General features: G+C 35.8%; 1 protein-coding gene across 1 annotated transcript in view; it reads left to right on the forward strand.

The window, feature by feature from the left end:
- The first annotated feature begins 8,237 nt into the window (after positions 1-8,237).
- LOC126833620 (protein slit) overlaps positions 8,238-22,821 on the forward strand; it is a 107,311-nt gene continuing 92,727 nt past the window's right edge. The window contains exon 1 of the mRNA XM_050565052.1: positions 8,238-8,779. Within this exon, the coding sequence (XP_050421009.1) occupies positions 8,571-8,779 (209 nt within the window). The 5' untranslated portion in view covers positions 8,238-8,570. The remainder of the gene's footprint in view (positions 8,780-22,821) is intronic.

Below are 22,821 nucleotides of genomic sequence, written 5' to 3' on the forward strand. Positions count from 1 at the left end.
TGCTATTGCTGCTGCTGCTGCTGTGGTCCAATTCGATTGTGCGGGCATATTATGATGCTGTTGCTGCTGCCGCTGCTGATGATTATAACACTGTGAGATAGCACTCGCATCTATACAATTGAAAAGAGGGTTGCGGTTCCGCGTTTGAGATGCTAAACAGTCGCAACAGCCAAGAGTTTCGTCAATGTTTCTAAATTATAAAAGGAACCCTACTCGGAAAACCCTGCGAATAATCTAATTCGCTTTATGTTAAATAGTTTTCTATAGTCAGAAGCTTGGTTCGCTGTACGGTAGAATTGTACGGCTTACACAACCATTCTATGTTGATAAACAAAAAATAAAAAAAGCCAGCATTAACTTTCAAATAAACGTTTCGATGCAAAATTGTAGCCACTACTCCAGAAACAATCAAATAATCTATATGCAAGCTTTAAAAAAATAAACTATAATGTATTACCTCGTTAAACATTATTCATTCCGACTCTTTGTCTTATAAAACAGCTTCGAATTCAAGTTCAAGAATGCTATTTTGTTCGGGTTAGTATAATATGGATTTGCTGTGAACGGTGATCGCCGGTAAACCGCGAAGGATTGCCTGTACTAAAGCAAATGGGGGGAAAAAAGGCCTGTCACTTTCTTGTCTATTTAAGGAGGACTGCAATATAAAACGGATCAGGTATTTATCGGTACATTTGCATATAATTACAGTCTGTAGCCAATACGGTCATCGAAAACACATAGCTTGTTGTAGGGCTATGATATACTAATGCAGTTACGTTTATTTGAAGCACGCAGGGACGCCCTCAGGATAAAATTCCACCGGGGGTAAGACCAAATAGTTAATTGACTTGGAGGCATCCAGTAAATAGTTTTATACTCTTGCTTTCGATAGGTTAGGATTTAATGACCGTATACACACACACACATAAACGATTGATTTGTAGGTACTAAGCTTGATAATATGTCGGTAACATTTAAATAAAAAATAACAATAATAAACTTTTTTAATTCAAGAAATATCTTCAGTTATTATCTGTATTTTTGTCCCTCCAAAATATCTGTTGGTACACAGCTGTAAAAATATTCAGGATTCTCTGGGGACATTCACACACACACACAATGACATTTTTTATGATTTATTCCGAGTAAGGTATAGAACTAAAAAAAACCACATTAAAGCACACCCACTCGGTGCAAAATTCAAATTTTACACCGGATGGACTTGAGTTTTTTATAGCGACAGAATGCATAAAAAATATGTAACAAATGACAAAAAAGAAATCTCTGATACTTTTTATATGATATCATTCGAACAACAACACAATAATAATGTACATATATTGTATAATAAGAAATAAAGTTTAAACAAACACATAAAACATTTTACCCATTTGTGTAATAATTAAAATGCACGTTAAGACTTGCGGCGACTTAAAATTAAGGCCGAACTATCTAAGTAGGTACTTATTTCAAATTCGATAAGTACAATACATTTATTCTGAATTGTTTAATTAATTGTATTACAATTAAATTTAAGTCGTATACACATAATATTGTGTACCTATGTACCTAATGTAGAGCCAATATTCGAGAAATAGGTGTGTCTGTGTCCGGTTTGACAATACGGACGTCCCAAAAGGTATAATTTGTAATGCGAACGTTATGCCTAATTAATCGATGACGACCGTGTGACAACGACCCAAGGGAACGTACGCCCTCGGCCTTTTCGTTTAAATATTTCACCACTCGGCTATAATACTGCGGTCACACCGATAAATTTTCAGGAAACAATAGCGTGACTGCCTCGTCGAGAAGTAGCCGTTGTGTTATCATTATCATTATTGACCCCGTTAGAATATTTATGAACTCTATGTATAGACTCGAGAGACACTCGACTGCCTTCCCCCTCCCCACTTTGTCACACCCCTAACGCCAGGGACACTATATGTCTGTATAGAGTAAACCTACTCCAGTGTCGCGTTGCATCGACAACAGATGATTGGTAAAACATAGTACACAAATTATTATGTAATCTAATATCATATCACAATATTAACATCAATAATTTATTTAAATATTTAAGTGATCTGATGTTTACATGCAACTGTCCTCGGTCGGTTGGTCCACCCTAAATCTCCTTAAATATTTGTATTTTTTCCCCCAGGATCGAATTTAACCTTTAGTTTTGTACAATTAAAGTTTGGGATTTATAGCTTTTATTTTACAACTGTTCGATGTGCTCTTAAAGTATAAATTTTAAATTTTATTAAAAAAAGCTACTTTTTCTAATTTTTTATAGAAAATGTATTAAATAACCGTTAAATTAAATTTTTTCAATGCAATTTTAAATTCCTCACCGTCCAGAAATATTTCCTATTTGCGCCACTGGTAAACTAAAAGCGGTTAAGGCCGAACATGCCGTTTAGGTTCAGACAAATTCCGTTATCGTTCGAGCCTTGTCCGAGTGAAGGATTTCGGTTATCGAGTGCGGAAATCTGAGAGGATTATTATTGCATGTCCTGGGATTTGTGTAGTACACATAATAATGTTATAACCATTGAAACCGACCGGCGCGGCGAGTGTATGATGACGTTGTTGTCAAGCAGTTTTTGATCATTTCGGCACCAGATAAATTATGAACGTTTCCACGAAGACCGGCACAAATCGACCCAATTCCGTCCAAATTTTCCCCCTAGGCGTTCTGGCTTTTGTAAGTGATAAAAATAAACCGCCTCAAATATATACCATCATTATATCGGAAATAAAAGTTGATCGCAAAAGTTTTTTGTGATAATATACCAAAGGAGGGGGGACATTGTCGGTGGTAAAGGGGTTTCCAGTCCTATAGTGTGTATATGTGTCCAGAATATATATATATATATACTAGACAAATGAATATAAGAACTATGATGATCCACTAAAGGGTTAACATAATATCAAATACCGAAATATTATAAAACGGATCACTCTATATGAATATCATATTGATGTAACCGATAATAGACAAAATATAAAGTAAGATCAACCTACTCATACACTATTCGAGTACACAATATATTATTATATAGTTGTAATATATACTACACGAAGGAATGTTTTCTAGATAATCCTTTGAGCTCAACTACAACCGTATGCTAGCCTGGTACCTCTGTGGCTATTCACATGTGAATACGATTATTGGAGGCACAACGTTTTACATTAAACATACTTATATTCATTATGAGAAATCCGGGTGTAGAAAGTACCTACCCGGCTTGATAACGAATTGATTTACTCGTGTGAGTTAACCGGCCGAGTCGGTGACAGTTTATGTATTATGGTACAACTTACAGTATTATAAAAATATGTTGTACCTATGAAACATCGGAATTTCTTTAACTATTACTTATACTAGTAGAATATCCAACCTTATTAGCAACAACTATATTTTACAAACCCCCCTTTTTTTTTGTTTACCGCCTTAGTATTAAAACTGTTATACAATACAAGGTAAAATAATTATTACATAATAAATTTGATTAGATGATCACTATTAGTCATAATAATGTATATATTAGTCTTAATAATCAATACATAAAAAAAACATGTAAACAATTAATTTGGGTCATTCGTGTGTAACTGTAAAAGAAGCCGTGTACAGTGCAGGATGTGATCCAGTCATTTTTCATTAAAACGTTTACACACCGAGTAGTGTTTTTTCATTATCATTGTCGCTTTTGTTCCAAAAATCACAATATTACTCACACTGCAGAGTTGTTCAGTACATAGTTTTTTTTTTTTTTTTATTAAAAAATGTTATTTTGCTAACGCGCTAGTAATAGTTATAATGAAGAGTAACCCTGTAAAAGTGATGTTGTATTTCTACGGAGGGCAACAATGTAATCGCGTTTCTAAGTACAAGTTAATACTTTTATTGTGTATTTTACCTTTTTTTCTTGCACAGAAAAAAAAAAAAGAAATACGTTGCACATGCGAAGCTTTTAATTTGGGATGCGACAAATGTTTGCAGAGGACCGTGCCCGAGGCTCTTTGGCATTCACAGGAGTAGGTACAAGAACACAAGTAGAGGACAAAAGAATATATATAAATATATATGTATATATAAGACGAGCAGACAGCTCACCCACCGGGGCCGTGTGTTTGTTCCTGTGTGTACCGAGCCGGAGCAAAACGAGACGAGATATATTGTGTTTAAACGGTTTGCGCCTGTCGAGGAGGAGTTCATCTCGGGAAATCTTATTTCGCCCCCAAGGCGCACTCGTACATAAGATAATACACGGTTTTCTCTCCGGCACTACAATATAATATAGGTACCTCTGTTCGACGCGAATAGCCGCTAATTTCTTTTTAAACCCGCGCCTTGTCTGTAATCGCCGAGATGTGCACACAAAAGGATAACATAATATGATCCAAGACCGGAGGACGCTATATTAATTCATCAACAAGTGGTTAAACCCCCCCCCCTCCTTTTTTTTTATATCTACTCGAGTTTAGAGCCAAACGGGTTCCAAAAATCTGATTTGAAAATAACCTCATCCACGCACAATGGTATTGTTCACCGGAACAATAATTAATATGATATGTCAATTTCGATTTTGCAATAATAATTACCGTTGTACTGTTTTGACGGTACCGACGGGGTGTTATACGGTCAACAGCTACTCCATACATCGAGATGTTTGCGGTTACAGAATTCCTCAACAACCACAAATATAGATTTATTTACATCTTTGCCATAATATTATTATTATTATTATCCAAGACGGTGTGCGTTTTGTCTGGGTAAAGTAAATTATTGAATATTCTTGAAAACAAACTTACAGTTACTACAGCCCGCATTACTCTGTTATTGCGTGCATACTACGCTGGAATTATTGTCCTCATAAACGTTGACAGCTATATGAAATAGTAATATTAATCTGCCAGCAAACTTAGCCTAAACGATTACGCACTAAGCCAAGCCAAAGAAGAAAGCAGAACTAAACCGATTCATTTGTTTGCAGTACTTGTAAGCATTATAGGTTATGACTTAAGAACTTTTTTTTGCTCTTTTTGTTAAGTTTTTGCTCTTTTTTATCGTTTAACCTTGGTGTTTACATACTTGACCATTAATCTATAATTCAAGTATATCAAAAACATGTTTGTTAATTTAATGTCGTTTATTACTATTATAATCTACTAATGAGTACTAATTTAATTTAATTAACCATAAAATACAAGTTGATTGAATGCCTAGACTTTAATTTACACATACATTTTACAAATTAAAAAAAATTGTCAACACATTTGGATGGAAACCTAAATTCGAAATTTAAAACTATTAATAAAAAATATACAACTATGATATCAGGACATCGGTGTATGGTGATTCAATCAAACCTTGTGTATTAACTATTAAACCAATATAAAATAATATGTTTTATACATAAAAATGTGAAAAACAACCATAACAAAATGACTAATTATAATCAAAATCAATAATTTACAACATTGTAGTTGTATGACTTGCTTTACACGAGTCGGGTGACTAACAGTGAACTAACATGTTTTATATTTTTTCTAGGTATGATAGAAGATAGTAGATCTTCTAATAGATTAGTGTTTAATATTAAAACTCAATAAAAACATTAATTTATTTTAAGTAATTTTTAATCACAGTTATTTAATTTTGTTTTTAATTAAAATAATTGTTAATCTGCTAAAAAGTACCGTGAAAATGTAATAAACAAAAATAATAGTATTTTATAAGTCATATTCCTCATACATTAATGCATTTAAGTTTTAATGAGCCATCAGCCATCCAGGCCCCGAAGAATGATAGTCAAGATAAAGTATAACGTCTGTCGTTAGTCAACACATATATGCATTACTACTTGGACCACGTTCAACAACAAGCGTCCACTAATCTTTAGTAATATTTAAAGGAAAAATAAAAAAATGTCGCCTTCTCAGACTATACACGTATACACATAAGAAACGGCATATATTACCTACTAGGAAAATATTTCATGACAAATAATTTAATTAGATAATATTATGATTTATGTACAACAGTATATTTGTATGTACACTGATTAACATGTGGATACTACACGAGCTACTACATTTTCACTCTTGAGTTTTCATATTCCAACCTTCCAATCGCAAATGTTACCTAACTCTGACAAGTTTCTTTTTCAGGCTTTCAGCTAACAGACGGGAATAAGAAGAGAGACTTGGAAAGACTTGATGCTCAAACATTTCAGTAGCATCCTGCCCTAATTCAAAATAACTGATGAATGATGATTGTTGATTATATATGAACTATATATCACTTGGTTCAGTTAAAAGTTTTGTTTAAATGCTGTTTTTACTTAAATTTTAAAATGACATGACCAGTCTTTTGACCGTGTTCGTACCAACAGTTTATTTTGTTTGTATTTTTACCAGACTGGTTGACTTTTTGACCCAGACAGGTTCGACGCTCTTTCTTTAATTTATCTTTTTTGGCAGATTTTGGCATGTTCTTTTATTAAGACAAAACCAAAATAATTAATACATATTATTCGAGTGAATTTTGAGTCATTATAACTCTCTGCCCGTGTCTAGATAGAAATGTCCAAGATGTTTCTAAATTTAAAATGAGTTTTTAAGTTAACACATAAATTAATAGTATTCAAGTAACCTAACCTATCCTAACCCTCGGTCTTGCACTGTGCTGGCTATATTAAAAAGAAAAAAAAATGTTCTCAACGTTAACGTGAGTCGAAGAAGATGGCACCGCCAACATCAGTTTTTAATTTAAGTACAATACATAACCAGTGGGCGGTATCGATCCGGTATGTGCAGAGATTTTGAACAACGCGAGTTGACCGGTTTTGAATTAACGTCTCGAACGCTGCGTGCGATATTTGAAAAAACTTAAGTGAAAATTATAATAATAATAACGTACATAATTTACTGCTAGACCAGCCGAAATCGACTGCGTCCGTCGTGGGCAGAAGAAACCCCGCGCCTATTGCTTGGACAGTAATATAATAAACGAACCATTATGACAATTATAACAAAACTTGCCATTTTTAAATATATTTTATATTCAGTTTCTTCAACAATTCAAAATGTTTTTTAAACATTTTTACTTATTTTCAAAAAGCCTTCGACCACGCTGATCATAATATTATATTAAAATTGAAAAATTATAGTATCATCAATCTTCTACCGTGTCATGGTTTGACCTCTTTCCTATTTAATTGCTCCCAAATAGTAAAGTATATTATCTATGCTATCTACTATTTGTATCATAAATCATATATCTTCAGCAACAATGCTATAACATCTGTAAAATAATATATTATCTATAGCTGATTGTACAGAATTAGAATCGAAATTATTAGGTCTTGGTATTGAAACATTGACATAGAACTTTACATAATTAAAGGTTCAGTAATTACACTTTTTCTTATAAGAAACTGAACTTACGTTTAAGTATGATTTATCAAATTCTCCAGTCCAGCAAACTTCATTGACTGTGGATGTCTTTTTTAACACCAAATTGAATTTCGCTGATTATTCAATAATAATAAAAAAACAAAGCATCCTCGGTGTTAGGCTTGCTCGAACGTTGCTGCTCGGACTTCAGCGACGCGTTAGAAATAAAAACCTCTAAGAATTCCCAACATTTTTGATACTGTAATCACCAGTAGGCAGTAATAGTTCTTTTGTCGGATGGTAATTTGGATGTTTATTTGTAATGTAATAACATGTTCTAATTAGATAATATTTTATAATATGTTATTACTTATTATATTAACTTCGATGCAGAGCTGAAGGTATATTTTTTACAAAGATGTTTTTTTTTATATCTTCAAGTCTATTCTAAATGTTTAGTAGATTATTCTTACTTTAACATTTAAATTAAAATATAATACCAGCTGTAGTAATGGTTTTTCATCGGAGAAAGTAGAAACATAAAATAAAAAACTTCTATAAACACATATTTTATTGCCAATTAAGCGATCCGTACTTAACACTTTTTACAATGTTCACCTATCACTTTCAGACTTGTTTCAGGTACGGTGTTTGTATATTTTTCTATAACCCAACAATAATTGCAATTATAAAATATGGAATTTCGTTTGGATGCGGTGGAGACACACGTTGGCGGCGGTTCGACGGCAAACCGTCAGAGGTCGTCGCGGGCCGGTCTCGCCAAAGACCCTAACCGTCCGCCTCCACCGTCGGGTCCAGTTCACCACGCGAGCTCTGTCGTTGCCCACGTCCGCGCGTACCCTCTGTTTCGGTTGACGTTTCGATCGAATTCGCGTTATTATATTGTATATTATTATTTATTATCAATATACTATTTAACGAGACCGTTTGTGCCTTGTGCTGCCCGGGAGAGTGCGAAAATGCCGAGGGCGAACGTTGCCGTGTCGTCGTCAATGGGACCCTCGTCGAGGCCCGTGTGATCCACTGCGGAAGTGGTGGTTTTAATTAATTAATTAAATAATACTTTGGTATATATTGTATTTTACCGGAGCGCCAAATTCGTGTGTACCGTATTGGCGAGTGCGTTTTGTAGAAAGAAAAAAATGAACCTCCGGGACATGATAGGATCCGGCGTCTTATGCCTGTTGATCGTGGCCCTGGGCCCCCCCTGGGTCCGGGGCGGCGACCTCAACGACCTGATCGACGACGTTAGATGTCCCTGGCTGTGTTCTTGCGACCAGACCACCGCCGACTGCTCCAAGAAAGGATTGGACGAAGTGCCCAGGAACCTACCGCACAACATCGAACGACTGTGAGTGTCATCATAATACTATTAAGTACAATATCGTATCGCTTTCAATATGAAAAAGCACCATCAAATCTCACGTTTAAAGAACTTTTGGCGAATCCCAATTGGACGTTACAATATATTTCACAAAAAGATTTCGTTATGGTTTAATTAAAACTCCATCATTCATAAAATTCGTATTAAAAGTTTAACATTTTTAATTATTACTCGTAAAAATATAGCGCTCGCACTTATCCCGAGTGGTTGCAGTCACCCCAATTAGAGGTTTGATAAGGATCAGTTGATATTTATCGCTAGATTTAATTTTCCACGAGGACAAAATATGATTTATAAACGATTTTCTTGGGAAAAAAATACAAAGGGTTTGACACGAATAAAGCGTAATGTAAAAATGTGTACCCAATTGGGTTTGTCTAAAACCTGAGAATGGCTCTTTTAGGCCCAAAGAAAATATATATTTTTAATAAAATAATGGCGTTTATTATAAAATACTAAACCCACGTCCCGGTAAAGTATCTCGTGACAACTTTTCTATCCTGTGGCGCCAAACTCTTAAACTAATATTCGTATTTATAAGTAAATCAAATATTAAAAACAAACAAAAATATTCAGTTGTATGACAACAACAACAACCTATTTAATTCTAAAGAGCTACATGTTGTAGTGTGTACAAAATATGTAAAATAATTCCACGCGAGTTACTATATAATCACTATGTTTTTCTGTAGCAATTATTTTCCGATTAAATATGCACACAAAATGTGTATCTTGCCCACACAATACCATTAAGAGTCCTTCACCAAACGTGCAGCCAACGGCCGTGCACTTAAGAATAGGCCTGGGCGCCACTGCGACTCCAGTCATTGCTAAAACATTACAAGTCACCGCAAGTGCGTTCTCTCCTCCAATGGTCTTATCTTGAATCGATTCGTTTTCTCGAAAAACCAAAAACCGTTAACCGTATAATATTATGGTGGCAAATCGACGAGCAAAACTTTTAAACGTCACGCGGGCAGGGTTAGTACACGGTAGCAACCCTTTTGTTTTCATTCGAACGACAGACCCTTCCGCTGCACACACTCACTGCTATTATATTACTATTATCTGGTGGGAACTGGTTTTGCACACACGCTAGAATCGGCGGCCCGTCAATCTCACACACATACATACATACATACTAAATAATATATCTATATATTACTGCACTAATATATCTATCAACCCCTCTGGAATATAATATTTTTGACGATGAATCGAAAGTGGAGGTGGTAGAACCACCACAAAATGGATAAAAGCAGAAGGGTCACTTTCAATATAAACAAAAAAATACCATGTTTATCTATACACAACTAAAAATAATACTATATAGATATAACATTATAGCGGTGTAGACTTCTTAAGACGGCCGCCGCGTTGTTGTGTCATAAGTATCTTAGAACGGTAGCTATACTGAAAAAACATACTCTGAATACTCTGATCCGATTAAAAACTCAACGGCTGTATTTCTATCAATGTGAAAAAAAAATAACACAAACTTTATAAAAGTTATTTTAATTTGTTGTCGCGCTGTCGGTTTCGCAAAGTCGATATGGCCAAGTCAAAACTTTAACAGAGGGAAAAAAACTGTCGGATTACTTACTACTCACTACCCACACCTCAGTTTTTTTAAGTTTTTCAATTATTATAACTGAAACGTGGTCCGAAAAATATGTTTTACCTTTGCGCTCGCTACGATATCCGTTTAAATGACTCAGCTGTCTATATTGGACGTTTTGTTTTTTACCTCACACAATATAATATAGTATATACCTATACATATTTTTTTATTTCACCATCATCGTCGTAGTCGCGTTGTTCTTCTTCGTACGCGAATTCTCGTGTCTGTTTCGGCCCTTAAAAATAAAGCGCAGTCATCACAATCTGTAGACGACGTGCAATAACCTCAGCTGACAAACCGGAATGACATATTATATTATTATAATAATATCTAGTTGCGATAAAAAAAAAACACACACACACAAGCGGATATTTTATGTACTAACCCTTCCCCGCCCCTCCAATAGTCAATAGTTTGTTATATTATAATTTATAACAAATAATAATAATTCTGGGTTTTAAACAATTATTTCGAGATTATAATCGGTTGTAATATGCATGTGTGTGAGTTTTTTGTCCTGTCGACGGTCGTTAAAAAAGTACAGTTCAAACACTATACTATAATCCATAGCTGTTAGGTTTATAATACATAGGAATACACTTGTCAATTAACCCGGACGATAAGCTTGATCGAGGTACCTCAGTTGATTGATTTCAGATTTTTTACAAGTACAGGCTTGTTGAATAGCATCAGTTGTATTGTTATACTAAATTTGGTGTTGCTCCCCGTGAAATACACTTCTGTAAAAATCACACGAATATCGATTGTGGATAGGATTTTCTGATATGTTTATCTCAGTCACGGCAACAGACGTATCGACTTTCGGTGCATACCTCACGAGACAACTGTTGCATAACTACATACACATATACATTTTTACCATACACAGTGAATAATGTGTGCTGTGATTTTTCTTCTCTCGGTACGTCAACTTGATATTAATTGGCTCTGATCCCAACTCGATAAATATGTGTATTGGTTTTAAAATTATCTGTTGAGATTTGTTTTGTTGTCTGGATCACTCGATAAGCGGTAATCCACCGACCACACAAGACCGTCGTCGTCCAGTGTATAAATAAGAAATCGGACACCAAAATATTATTATTTAGGTACTCGTTCAGGTCTCTAATGTCGTTCAACCCTGTTTTTGGTCAAAAAAGTAAAACGGAAAAACGCTCTCAGATTTTTCAGAAGTTTAAAACGTATCTATTGAATGTTAGCAAAAAAAAACTTTTCCTCAAGAATGGATAGCTCTAAAGATATTCTGGCCCAAAATCGACCAGCCCTTCACGATTCAATTTTACTGTCAATTAGCCTCTCTCGCTGTGACAGCTTTATTATTTTTGGCACCTATGTGGTCGTCCAATGTATTGAAATAAATTGCATTTTTTTTTTAATCGGTTTCACGTACACGGGACTCAAATGGGATTTGAAAAAAAAAATTCTACATTATCGTCGTACAAATTTTTTTTTTCACTTCTAAAAATATAATGTAATATATTATTATTGTTGTGATTCGCGTGTTTGGTTTTCGTTGAAACACTTTTCATGCGGACCGAACGGTTTCTTAATTTGTTTGACACAAAAATAAAACATATATAATTTACCCCGACTGCGCTGCTGTGTCTTATAAAACATATTTACGGCTCGTTCGACTTACCACGAGACGTGCGGTCTGTATAATATATATACAGCGTTTGTCGAGGGAAATAAAATACAACCGTATGGTGTACGTCCGTCGTCTTAACTATATTAACGCGTTATGATGTTAATATTTATATAATATAATAATATACAGTTGATGGAAATCCGTCGTTAACGGGCGCGCGCTTAAGGGACAGAAAACGCTAAGACTCGTTCACCCGCAAAACCGTATACACCTAATAATAATAATAATCACATACTTAAGGTACTTTTGGGCGCCCCCCCCCCCATCTGTAGCTCGAATGGGATTGAAACCGCACTGGATAACGGCCAATACGTATAGGCCGTGTGTTATGATTGATGCGACGGGCAAAGCCTTCTCTTGTTGGCACACGACTGGAAAACGACTATATTATAGCTGTATGTACATATGTAGTGCACTCGGAGATTTGTTTTTTAATATTTTTCATAATAGTATTATCATCGCGCGTTGTTTAATATCTGCCACGGCCAGAATAGAACACACATACACACACATAGTACGGTTAAAAGACCTATTAAGTTAAAAACGGCCGAGTGAGGATATTATTATGTCAGAGGACTTTTAGACGATTTACAGCCGGTTAAGTTGTGTGTGTATTATATATATATATATATATATATATATGGGTATCTTCTAGCCACAGACTGTGTGTATTTTTTTTATAAACTACTATTTGTTTTCTACCCTTCTGTCTTGTGACGATCGTCGTGTGTACCTACCACCTTATAATACACGGCCGTCGTGACCACGTCTTCTTATCTCTTCCGGGAGACGCGGTGTCGTCATGTGCGCGCGTTCGTGTATCTGGTCTCAACATCTAAGTAAGTAAGTATATAATAATGTACACACACTCGGTCGGTTACGATTTATGAGTGTTCCTAGTATGTGTGCAGTATGGCGTGTGTGAACCTACTCGTATTTCCCAATAGTCGGTATTATCTTTTTTTTTTTTAATATATACTTTATAAACTAACCTCGAGTTCTCCATAAGTCCGTGTATGTGTACGAGTCGAGTGACTGAACGTAGAGGCAATGGAGATATTTTTTCGCTTCGAGTCTGACACACCGAAAAATACATAGTTGGTCCACCTTAAATTAGGTTTAATATAGGGACACAATAATATTCTAGTTGGAATAACTAAATGTATAGTTGATTTTGGACCAAAAAAAATTCTGGTTTGTTTATATATGTATATTATTGTTTATGAAAAGAAAAGGGAAAAAAAGGTCCGCGAATTTACATTCCCTCGAGGGTATACCGTTTTCGCATGCTGGCGAATAAAATGAGTATTTCATCAAAACCAATAATATATATGTATAGCGTGTGTATATATATATATATGTAATATAAGTAAATAAAACCAAAACGGCTGACAATGGATTTTCATGTAAAAAAAATTTAAAAAAAAAAAAGTAAAAAATACTCTTGTCTGCACTTATTTTTTTGTTTTGTATTCTACTTGTTTTCATTTGTAAAATGCGCATCTCTGATATGAATCGTACGCACTCGCGGGTTTCCTATATACATGTTTATAATAATATATTATTCATATTTGATTCGGCAGACAGACGTATAAAGTAGATAAAAGCTTCAGAGCATAATATAACATTGTACTCTCCCCTACATGTACCGACGTACCTAATAATATATTATGCCGGACGCATTTAAATACAAAACAGAAAACCAACAAACAAACATATTATATTTTTGTAGTACAATGTAGAGAATCAAGATGAAGTATTATTATTACTATTTTTTTTTAATCAAGTAGGAATTGAAAACATATTTTTCAGAATTGGCCACTCTGTGCGCCGGTGGAACGGGGACTATTTAAATGTTAAGCGAATTTAAAATGAGATTACATTCGTGTAATTGGGATACATTTTTACAAAAGGAAAATATTTTGTGTACAACTGACTTAATGTTTCAGGCCTTAAAATACTTAAGAGGATTTCCGAAATTATAGAAATCAGAAGGGTTACATACAGATCATCTCACTTGGCCAGCATCTGTATAATTTCCGAGCCTCGAGTTTTTCAATCTTAAAAACACTGACTCATATTCAAAGTGGGCAAATGTCAGTCGTTATTTAGGAATATATTAATGTATAATATTTTGTGCGACGATCCCGGCCACACGTTTGGATCCCTTAAGGCATTGCTCGTTTGTCATTTATGTATTCAAATTAACGGGATCGCCGGGCATAATAAATTGCAATAAAACGGGTAGGTACCTTTGATGATGATAACAGTAATAATAATAATAATAATAATGATAATGTCATCGCACCACGGTCGTTCCTATGTCTCCGTGATGTGGTGTATACTACATTATTTATGTACAGATCACACGATTCTGGGATGCCTACCCGACATTGATATTTAATTTTTCGCCGGTCATTTCCATTTCAAATAAGCCGCCCCGCCGTAATGGCAATAATAAAGTATTATTACTATTTAAGTATTAAAATCCCGAATAATTGAAACGGTGTCATTCATTAGAGTAGGTACAAAAATACATTAAAAAACGTCCGAAGTGTCTAATATAATGTTTTATTATATTATTTTCTGCCATTGACAAATACAACAAATGATGATTTTACGACGCATAATATATTCAGCGTCACAAGAACTATTACCCAATGCCAATAGTAAAAGAAGGAGGTACCTAATCTACCCATGTTGTTTGTTTTTCTTTAGTTAGTTATTTTGCAACGTGTCGAGACACACTTAGATAATGCCAATATTATCGACCGTAGGACAGTCACATAAGCGTGTGGTGACACCGATGCATTTTTATAAATCAAACCGCGTTGCCGTTTCAAATAAGTCAAAGGTGATCGTTAAGCGCGAATTCTACATAAAATATACCGTTGCAAACAGAGGGCGGGGGCATCGATAAAAGTCACTAATCACTGTACAAAATCTCGATGCATTTATAATATTATAACGCACCTATAAATGTACTTCTCGACACACTTTAATGTCATTATAAATTACATAGTTACATATATATAAATAATTTTGCTCATCTATAAATCTAATTGACACTAATCGATACTTGCATACTGCATGTCAATCACACACACACACACTAAAAAAAACTGGTTATTTCTAAAAGCTAAGATCTGATAATGTTTGTCAGATGCCAGGCCGACTTTATTATACATATTTTCATCTAATAACTATTGAACGCTCATCAATATAAGTTTTTTTTCATTTTCAACTTTAGATCTGAAAACTATGTTGAAAATTTCAGAGGAGCAAAAATAGATAAACACGCGATTTGCATGCTATTATTCGTATAAATTCATTATAATTACTTGTTGATATTTACTTAAGAGATTTTTGTTGATATTTAATATTTTCTACTGTATAAGGTGGTCAGATTTAACGTTCCTTTTTTTTTGTAAAATTCAAAAAATCTGTAGTCATACTTTTTTTTACCGAGGAAAACCGATAAAAACATACAAATAACGCCGTTGTACACACGTCGATGGCCGTAACAATCGATACTGTTACAGTTTGATGTTATGTGTTCCGGCATAACTATTGTTAAGTATGTGTACAATAATATGATCCACTACACTATGCTACACGACGGTAAGGTATTTCGTAACCGTGTTAATTTGCCCGTTTATGGTAATGTGAATTTTCGGCGGTGTGTGTGGGACTTTCAGGTATATACTCACTTATAATATTACAAATGGTAGGATAAACGGACGGCGTATGAGGACGCATTAATATATGTATATATACCACGTCTAACTCGGATGGTCCACCGAATTGTGTTTATTGTGCGTGCAGCGTTTTACGGTCCGTACGTGATGATCCGGCCATCGGCGTGCTTAGGGTAATCTGGGTGTCCGTGATACGATGAATGTAAAAAAAAACATATATACATAATATCATATGCTTATGCGGTCCTCTAGGGCCTAAGACCCTGAGGGGGGGGGGACGCCGCTCTGGTAAGCTTCCGTGTATAATTATTATTAATCGAAAAGGGTGACAAAAGAATATAATAATCATACACAAACGAGAAACGTGTTGGCGACTACGAATTCCATTTTTAATGCCATCGCATTGGAACATATCATTTTCATCTTGTTTAGTTCGGTTGATGTTGTGTGTATAATAATATATTTGATTTATTTCATTGCATGTGCGCGTATGGCCAAACATTAATTTCCCGGATTATCATCGACCGACATAACGCAGTTGATAAACGTTTTTCGCCCAATCGCTTATAATAATATGTCCGACGTTACCTGAACGATAAACGGTCTGTGTACAGCATTTTTCTTTCCTAACGCACCGCTTGCTTAAAAACGGTTAATGTACCCTTTTTAATGCCGTCTAATCACGATAAATTGCCCGAGAACGCCGCACCGTCAGGCGCGCTCTGTATACCTTTATCCGACCTCGCAATATGCCTACATTGTATAATGTAGTAACAACTAAATAGTGTATTCGTATAAAAAAAAATAGCAGTTGCACTTAAGCTAATATAAACAAAAACGTTAAATTAGAAACAAAAATAGAACAGAAATTTCAGCAGCGTTATGCAAGTGTATTAGTTATAACTTATATGCATTCGATCAAGGTGGAAAACCATTTAAGTAGTACACTGTATACAATATTTACACTCAAAGTTATCCCAGAACGATTATTCGTTTGACTATAGTGGGATTTAAATATCGATTATGGACTCTATCAAACTAGGAGGACTAGGAAACCGTGGGAAGTCAACAGAGTCGAGTTAATTGTTAATATTTATTCGATTTTATTATACAAATTGTCTAATACAATTAATGTGATTCTTTTGATTCGAGTCGGCATTCAAGCTTTTTCCACCCCACACGTGTATCGCACCCTTGATGTGTACAGCAATCGCCGTATCATTATTGTTGTTCTAAATTAATAAATCGCGGTGGTAATAAAAAGGTAGCCACGTTAAAAGCGAAAGGGTAGACCCCGCGCTCATTGTTTCCCCTATACGCGCGACCTTTGTGCAAGTTATACATTTGCCCAGCTGAAAAAAGAACCCAACAACACAAAGTACACGGTTTGCAAATAGATAAAATAACATTATGCAAAACGAGGGCGGCTCTACCTACATGTTTTATTCCCAGCCCGGTTAGCAGTTGTGTGTTGTTTTGGCATTGACCTATGAAATTAATATTAATTTTATTTTTACCGCGGTTACCGGCCCGCCCTTAACGTCATCGCCAAGTATACTACAAGCGGTACAACGACCACGGCCGGTTATTTGGGGCAAAAATACCCCTAAGACGATTGCGGCAGGAGTTCTCGACATGTTTACGGTCGGTCGGGCAATAATTCGAAACGAATCGCACATAGCATAATCCATAGCTATATACCTACGTATCAATAGCAAACAACATGGCGACCAAGTTCGTGACAATCCAAGTGTACACGGGTCTATATTATTATTATTATTATACTGCGCAGCTTTGACTACTAGCAAGTTGTGTTGTGAATAATATGTTTTATTCCGCCGACGTCGGCAAAACGGATATATTCCAATAATAATAATAATAATAATATATCTTATTCGCATGTTGTTTGCCACTCAAACCTTGCTGCACACCGACATCCGGCCCGGGGGTGAAAACCAAACATCTTATTATTATATTGCCAACGCCGTGAGATGCATTGGCAAACGAGACACACGTTATGCCTTATGGTTTCTATCGATTGCTGTACAGACACTTAATAATGCTTAATTTGTGTACACAATGGACATACCAGTCACGCGTGTCGTTAACAGCTACGAACTAACACGACCTTCGCTCAAATGCCGACAAATTATTATAATAAAAAAAATGTAAAAAAATGTTCGACTTATTAAAACGTTCTCAAAGCGATCGTTGCCGGTTTGAAATTCAATACTTTACAGCATGCAGTGTACTAACTATATAATTAATATGGTCGTTTAAGAGAAAAAAAAATACTTGTTTACACGATACGCGTTAACCCGAACACGCACCCGTTTAATTGTTATAGTCATTCTTGTTAGATTTGTTTTAACTGTCTTTTTAATGGATAATGAGTTTCTAACATGCGGAATCTTTCTCTCTCTCTGTAGATATATATATTTTAACTACCAGTTTAATCAATTATGAAAAAGCACTATTCAGTTGTTAAACGTATAACTACAGGATGTTCAGAAATTGATTTATTATTCATTTTAGAGAACATTTTCTACTCACAATTGATGTATTCCAATTATGTAGAGGCAAAAAATAATGTATTCAAGGTATAATAATTATTGCCCAGAAAACTTTTGCAAGTGCGACAGGCAACTTTATACATGCTTCCCCTATAATTCTATAGGTTTCGATAGGATATCTCTCTTATCGGTTTAAGATTGTGTTGTATATGAAACTTTCAAAGCGATTCGCCTTGTGTATTCGGACTGGCGTTTAATGTTCAAATAGTAACACAGCGGCCTACACGCCCACCGTTGCCACAAGGCGACAGTGACCGAATGACAATGTACGCTGTTTTATTTGTATCGGATCCAATAAAAAATAAAAAATACCTTTTTAAACCAGTCCGTAGTTTTTTTTTTATAGTTTTCGCGACGACATCCGATGCCCGGTAACCGTAGGTACGCATATCATTATTATACAACCGCCTTTTTTATTTATATATGTATATATATATATATGTATTTGTCGGAACTCAGAACCCACACACGTCGTATAAGAATATATTTATATATACATATACTCTACGGGGATCCGTCAATGTGGTTGTTCGACTTTAACGGGCCGGGACGGATGCGGTTGATAGAAATAACGACAATATTATGTGCAAATAGATTGTTTGAAATTTAAATATAATATATATATTTATATAAGTAATAATAATCCCCCTATCCAAGACGTTCCGTGTGTAGATATAAAAGTTTATAACGACGTTATATATCGACCACTTGTTGTTGTGAACGTTCGTTCGGGTGTTGTAAGAATAAAAACAACAAAGTCCATTACCGGTTACCACAAATATTTTGATAACCACCTGTCAGGTGCACACGCGAGCAGAGACGTTCACCGCGGCGGCGACGACGGACCGTCTTCCCCGCCGGTCGGACACGCACAGCAAAGGGATGTGTGATTGATGATATTGTACAATCGGACATTGTGTGTACACACTCACTTATACATTATAAACGTTGCTGCGCGGACAGAGGCACGAGAGTTTAGTAATTAATTTTCAGCCCTATATATGAATTGTACGAACAGACATTCTCGGTGGCCGGGACGACAAGTCGTTTTGTGTCTAAGGTTCTAACACAGAAACAATAAAACGAAAATCCAGCACAGTCCAAACCAAGTACAGTAAGTAGTTATCAAAGTGGGGTCCAGTATATATACAGATCGAAAGGTTTTTTTTAATGTAATTTTTTAGAAACTTTACACTACTTTTATATTAGACTATTTATTTTACATAAATATGCGATACAATAATAATATATTGTAATTTATAATAATATTTACAACACCGAATTGTGTGTGGGGTCAGAACAGCAGTTTTCTGCTGCTGTGCACTTGGACTGGTAAAATATTCAAGATCATCGGAACGTATGTTTCGAATATGAGTGGGTAATTGTTATTTTTATTCGATTTTAACCCTTTCAAACGATTATTATTCAAACTCAAACGAGACAACGCCGAGCGTGTCCGTTATGTGGATGTAGCTTACGTTTGTTACTTTTGTTTCCGGTGTCGATGATCATAACAATCTATTTATCGCTTTTCGCGAGAGACCGACCCGAATGTAACGAAGAGGATGCTGGGCGGAGCTTGGCTAACCTTAACCGCGAGCAGAGACACGTTTAAAGATGTTTATTTTGTATTTCCCCTTCGCGCGGTGTTTACATTTGTATCAACACCTCCAGACGTCTTTTCCCTGTAGACCTCTCTCCAGAGTAGACGGGATTGCACATTGTCGACAATACAATGCGTCACAATTACACACGGAAGATTTCAATCCGGGATAAGAAGGTCCTTTTTTCCTTTTTTCTTTTTTTTTTGTCCACAGCGCACTCAAAACCACCCCCGAGATAAACAAGTGCTGATTCCGTTATTGTGTCACTACCGCCGCCGCCCGGTTTTGCATAACTACTACACAATAGTGTAATATTGAAAGCGCCCAACGCAGCGCCGCTATACGTTTACAATATTAGATTATTATAATTTTGTTTTGTCTGCCCGTCGCACGATTGCGGTATACATAACGAAAACCGCATTTCCACATATAGCTAGTAGTCGGGCGAACCGGAAAGCACATAAGCTTTGCCTGCAAAACACCGACAAACACTAATTAACACGCGTTTACAGCGGTGACGCATGACAGGCGTTTTGTTATCGCATATAAATTATAATATGATCGATTAAAGTATAAATCAACCTGGTTGGATTGGGTAGGTTATACATTGTCGTTGTTGTACACCTTGTTATATACCTTGCTTGTGTCAGGACTACACGTGTCTAGAACTTTTTCATCTACTTTAGTCCATCGATAACTTGACTGCGATACCGACGTCCAACTTTGACGGCACACACACATGCGGGATTTGCATGACACTGAGAGTACAGCGTATAGGTAAAAGGGTAGCTGTTCAAGACGAGAATTATATTATATTTATTGCCGGACATAATTCATGTTTACAGAATTAGCCTATGAAAAAAAAAGAAAATCTCCCGACTCATAAAGCTGTCAAAGAAAATAATAAGACGACCGGTTCATTGTTTCTGTCGCGTTTACCGACCATAGTACTGTAGTATTATACTATATAACGACGAGTAACGAGACCACATCAGAGTCATAAATATCGTCGTGAAAGGGCCTTTGTAGTGTAGCTGTTGGTTGCCCGTACTGCCCCGTGCACATTGAGAAACTCGAACGACGTCACACGGTCACGAGCTGGTTGTATTGGCCGTGTTGTTTAGGAGGAAGTTGCTCGTTCACGGGCGTTTCTTTTAAGTGGTCTGATTATGAACGTTAACACACACACACCGGCATTGTGTAATGGGATGCATTGTCAGTCTATTTACAGCGCACGCAAGCTGCAGGCCGCAATATAAACGGCGATATTAGTATTATCATTATGTTTTTGTCACTTTCTTCCATAGATAATAAAAGAACGGATAGGCCATTCGTATATTAGCAAAACAAAGGGTGGCGTTCCGAAATGGGGAAGGAGAAAGACAGAGAATACTTCCATAGGCAAGGGTATATAATGATGTTGAAACCCCTTTGACGTTATCAATTTATTCTCAGGCGATAAGTTTGATGGCCAAACCCTTCGTTTATTATCTATATGATTCCATCCCGTGCATTACACAAAATCAAATTCTCAAAATTGTACTAAATAAAAATTAACAGTATTGGCTCGAAGCGCCTCTCTTTGGTGCTTGAATTGCATGTACTATAATATAATATGATTATTATATTATGCATTTAAAGGGAATCTTGTTCTAGCCCCCTCTCCTTTGTTTCATTCCTAGATCAGCCCCTGCGTGCAATTGAGTGTAGTTAATCGTTCAGAATATATAGTATGAATTTTATTCCTACATTTAAACCATCAATGACCGATGACCGTCTGCCGAACCGTGCTCAAGACTATCAGAAGCATACCAGTCACACATGTGCTGACCTAAACTCAATACGAATGCCATACAACAAAAGAGGAGGTCATCATCTGCATTTTATTATCTATGAGAAACCCCGATTTATCTTGGAAGCGGTTATGTGTATCCCGCGGTTTTAGTAGGACTAGGACGCTGCCTGCATACAACCGTTTTCGATAGAATTGTTAATCCAATGCATTTGGGTTGATTTTTCGAATTAAAGGTATTCCCGTTTGGGTATGAGGTTATATTGTTAGACGGTCGAGTGAAGCCAGATCTTTTCCAATTCATCGTTGAGCACTGTAGATAAAAATGTATCTAATGCAATACGAAATACAACTAAACAACATAATATTATATTCTAGCTGTTGGCATTAATTTTGTTCATGATTTCGTTAAGTTCTCGCTCCCCCTACGGGGCATACCGGGAACTACTAATAAAGAATATTATAATATATTTAAAAAATCATGTTTTGTAACTTAATCGGCCGGTAGTACGTGTGAACCGCGTTGGAAACGATCTGTCGGATATCACACGGCCACATGTATCTCGGATTAAAATAATATGATACACCCAGTTATAAGATGGCCGTCGTCTTGTACTTATTATTATTACCATGACACAATAATAATAATAACTGTAATCGGATTGTAGTCGGATTAAGTTGGTGTGCACACCGTCCAGGACTAGATTTTAATCGCCGGGATAATATAAGGATATGGAAAATCGCAGGGTAGACACGCTGTAAGTCGGATGTACATGTTTTGTACGGTTTGATAACCGTATGCAAATTAAAAATCTACTGCGTTTCATATGGCTGACTTTACACGGGGTCTAGTGTATGGTTTTTATGCTGCAACTTGTATAATATGCACAATGAAAATAATAATTAAAAACATGTACGCAATTATACTATTATGATCGAATCAAGTGGAATGGTGCTGTGTTACAAACCGAAAACGTTAATTGTGTGTATTGTTTTCAGCTTTGGCACGACGAGAAGTATCATCCGTGATTTAATTACCATGGCAATTCCCG

Source organism: Adelges cooleyi, unplaced genomic scaffold, assembly GCF_023614345.1.
Source record: "Adelges cooleyi isolate 19-005CV unplaced genomic scaffold, UGA_ACOO_1.1 ACOO_flye_CR_arks_rails_tigmint_CR_PRNA_2, whole genome shotgun sequence".
Taxonomy (NCBI): Eukaryota; Metazoa; Arthropoda; class Insecta; order Hemiptera; family Adelgidae; genus Adelges; species Adelges cooleyi.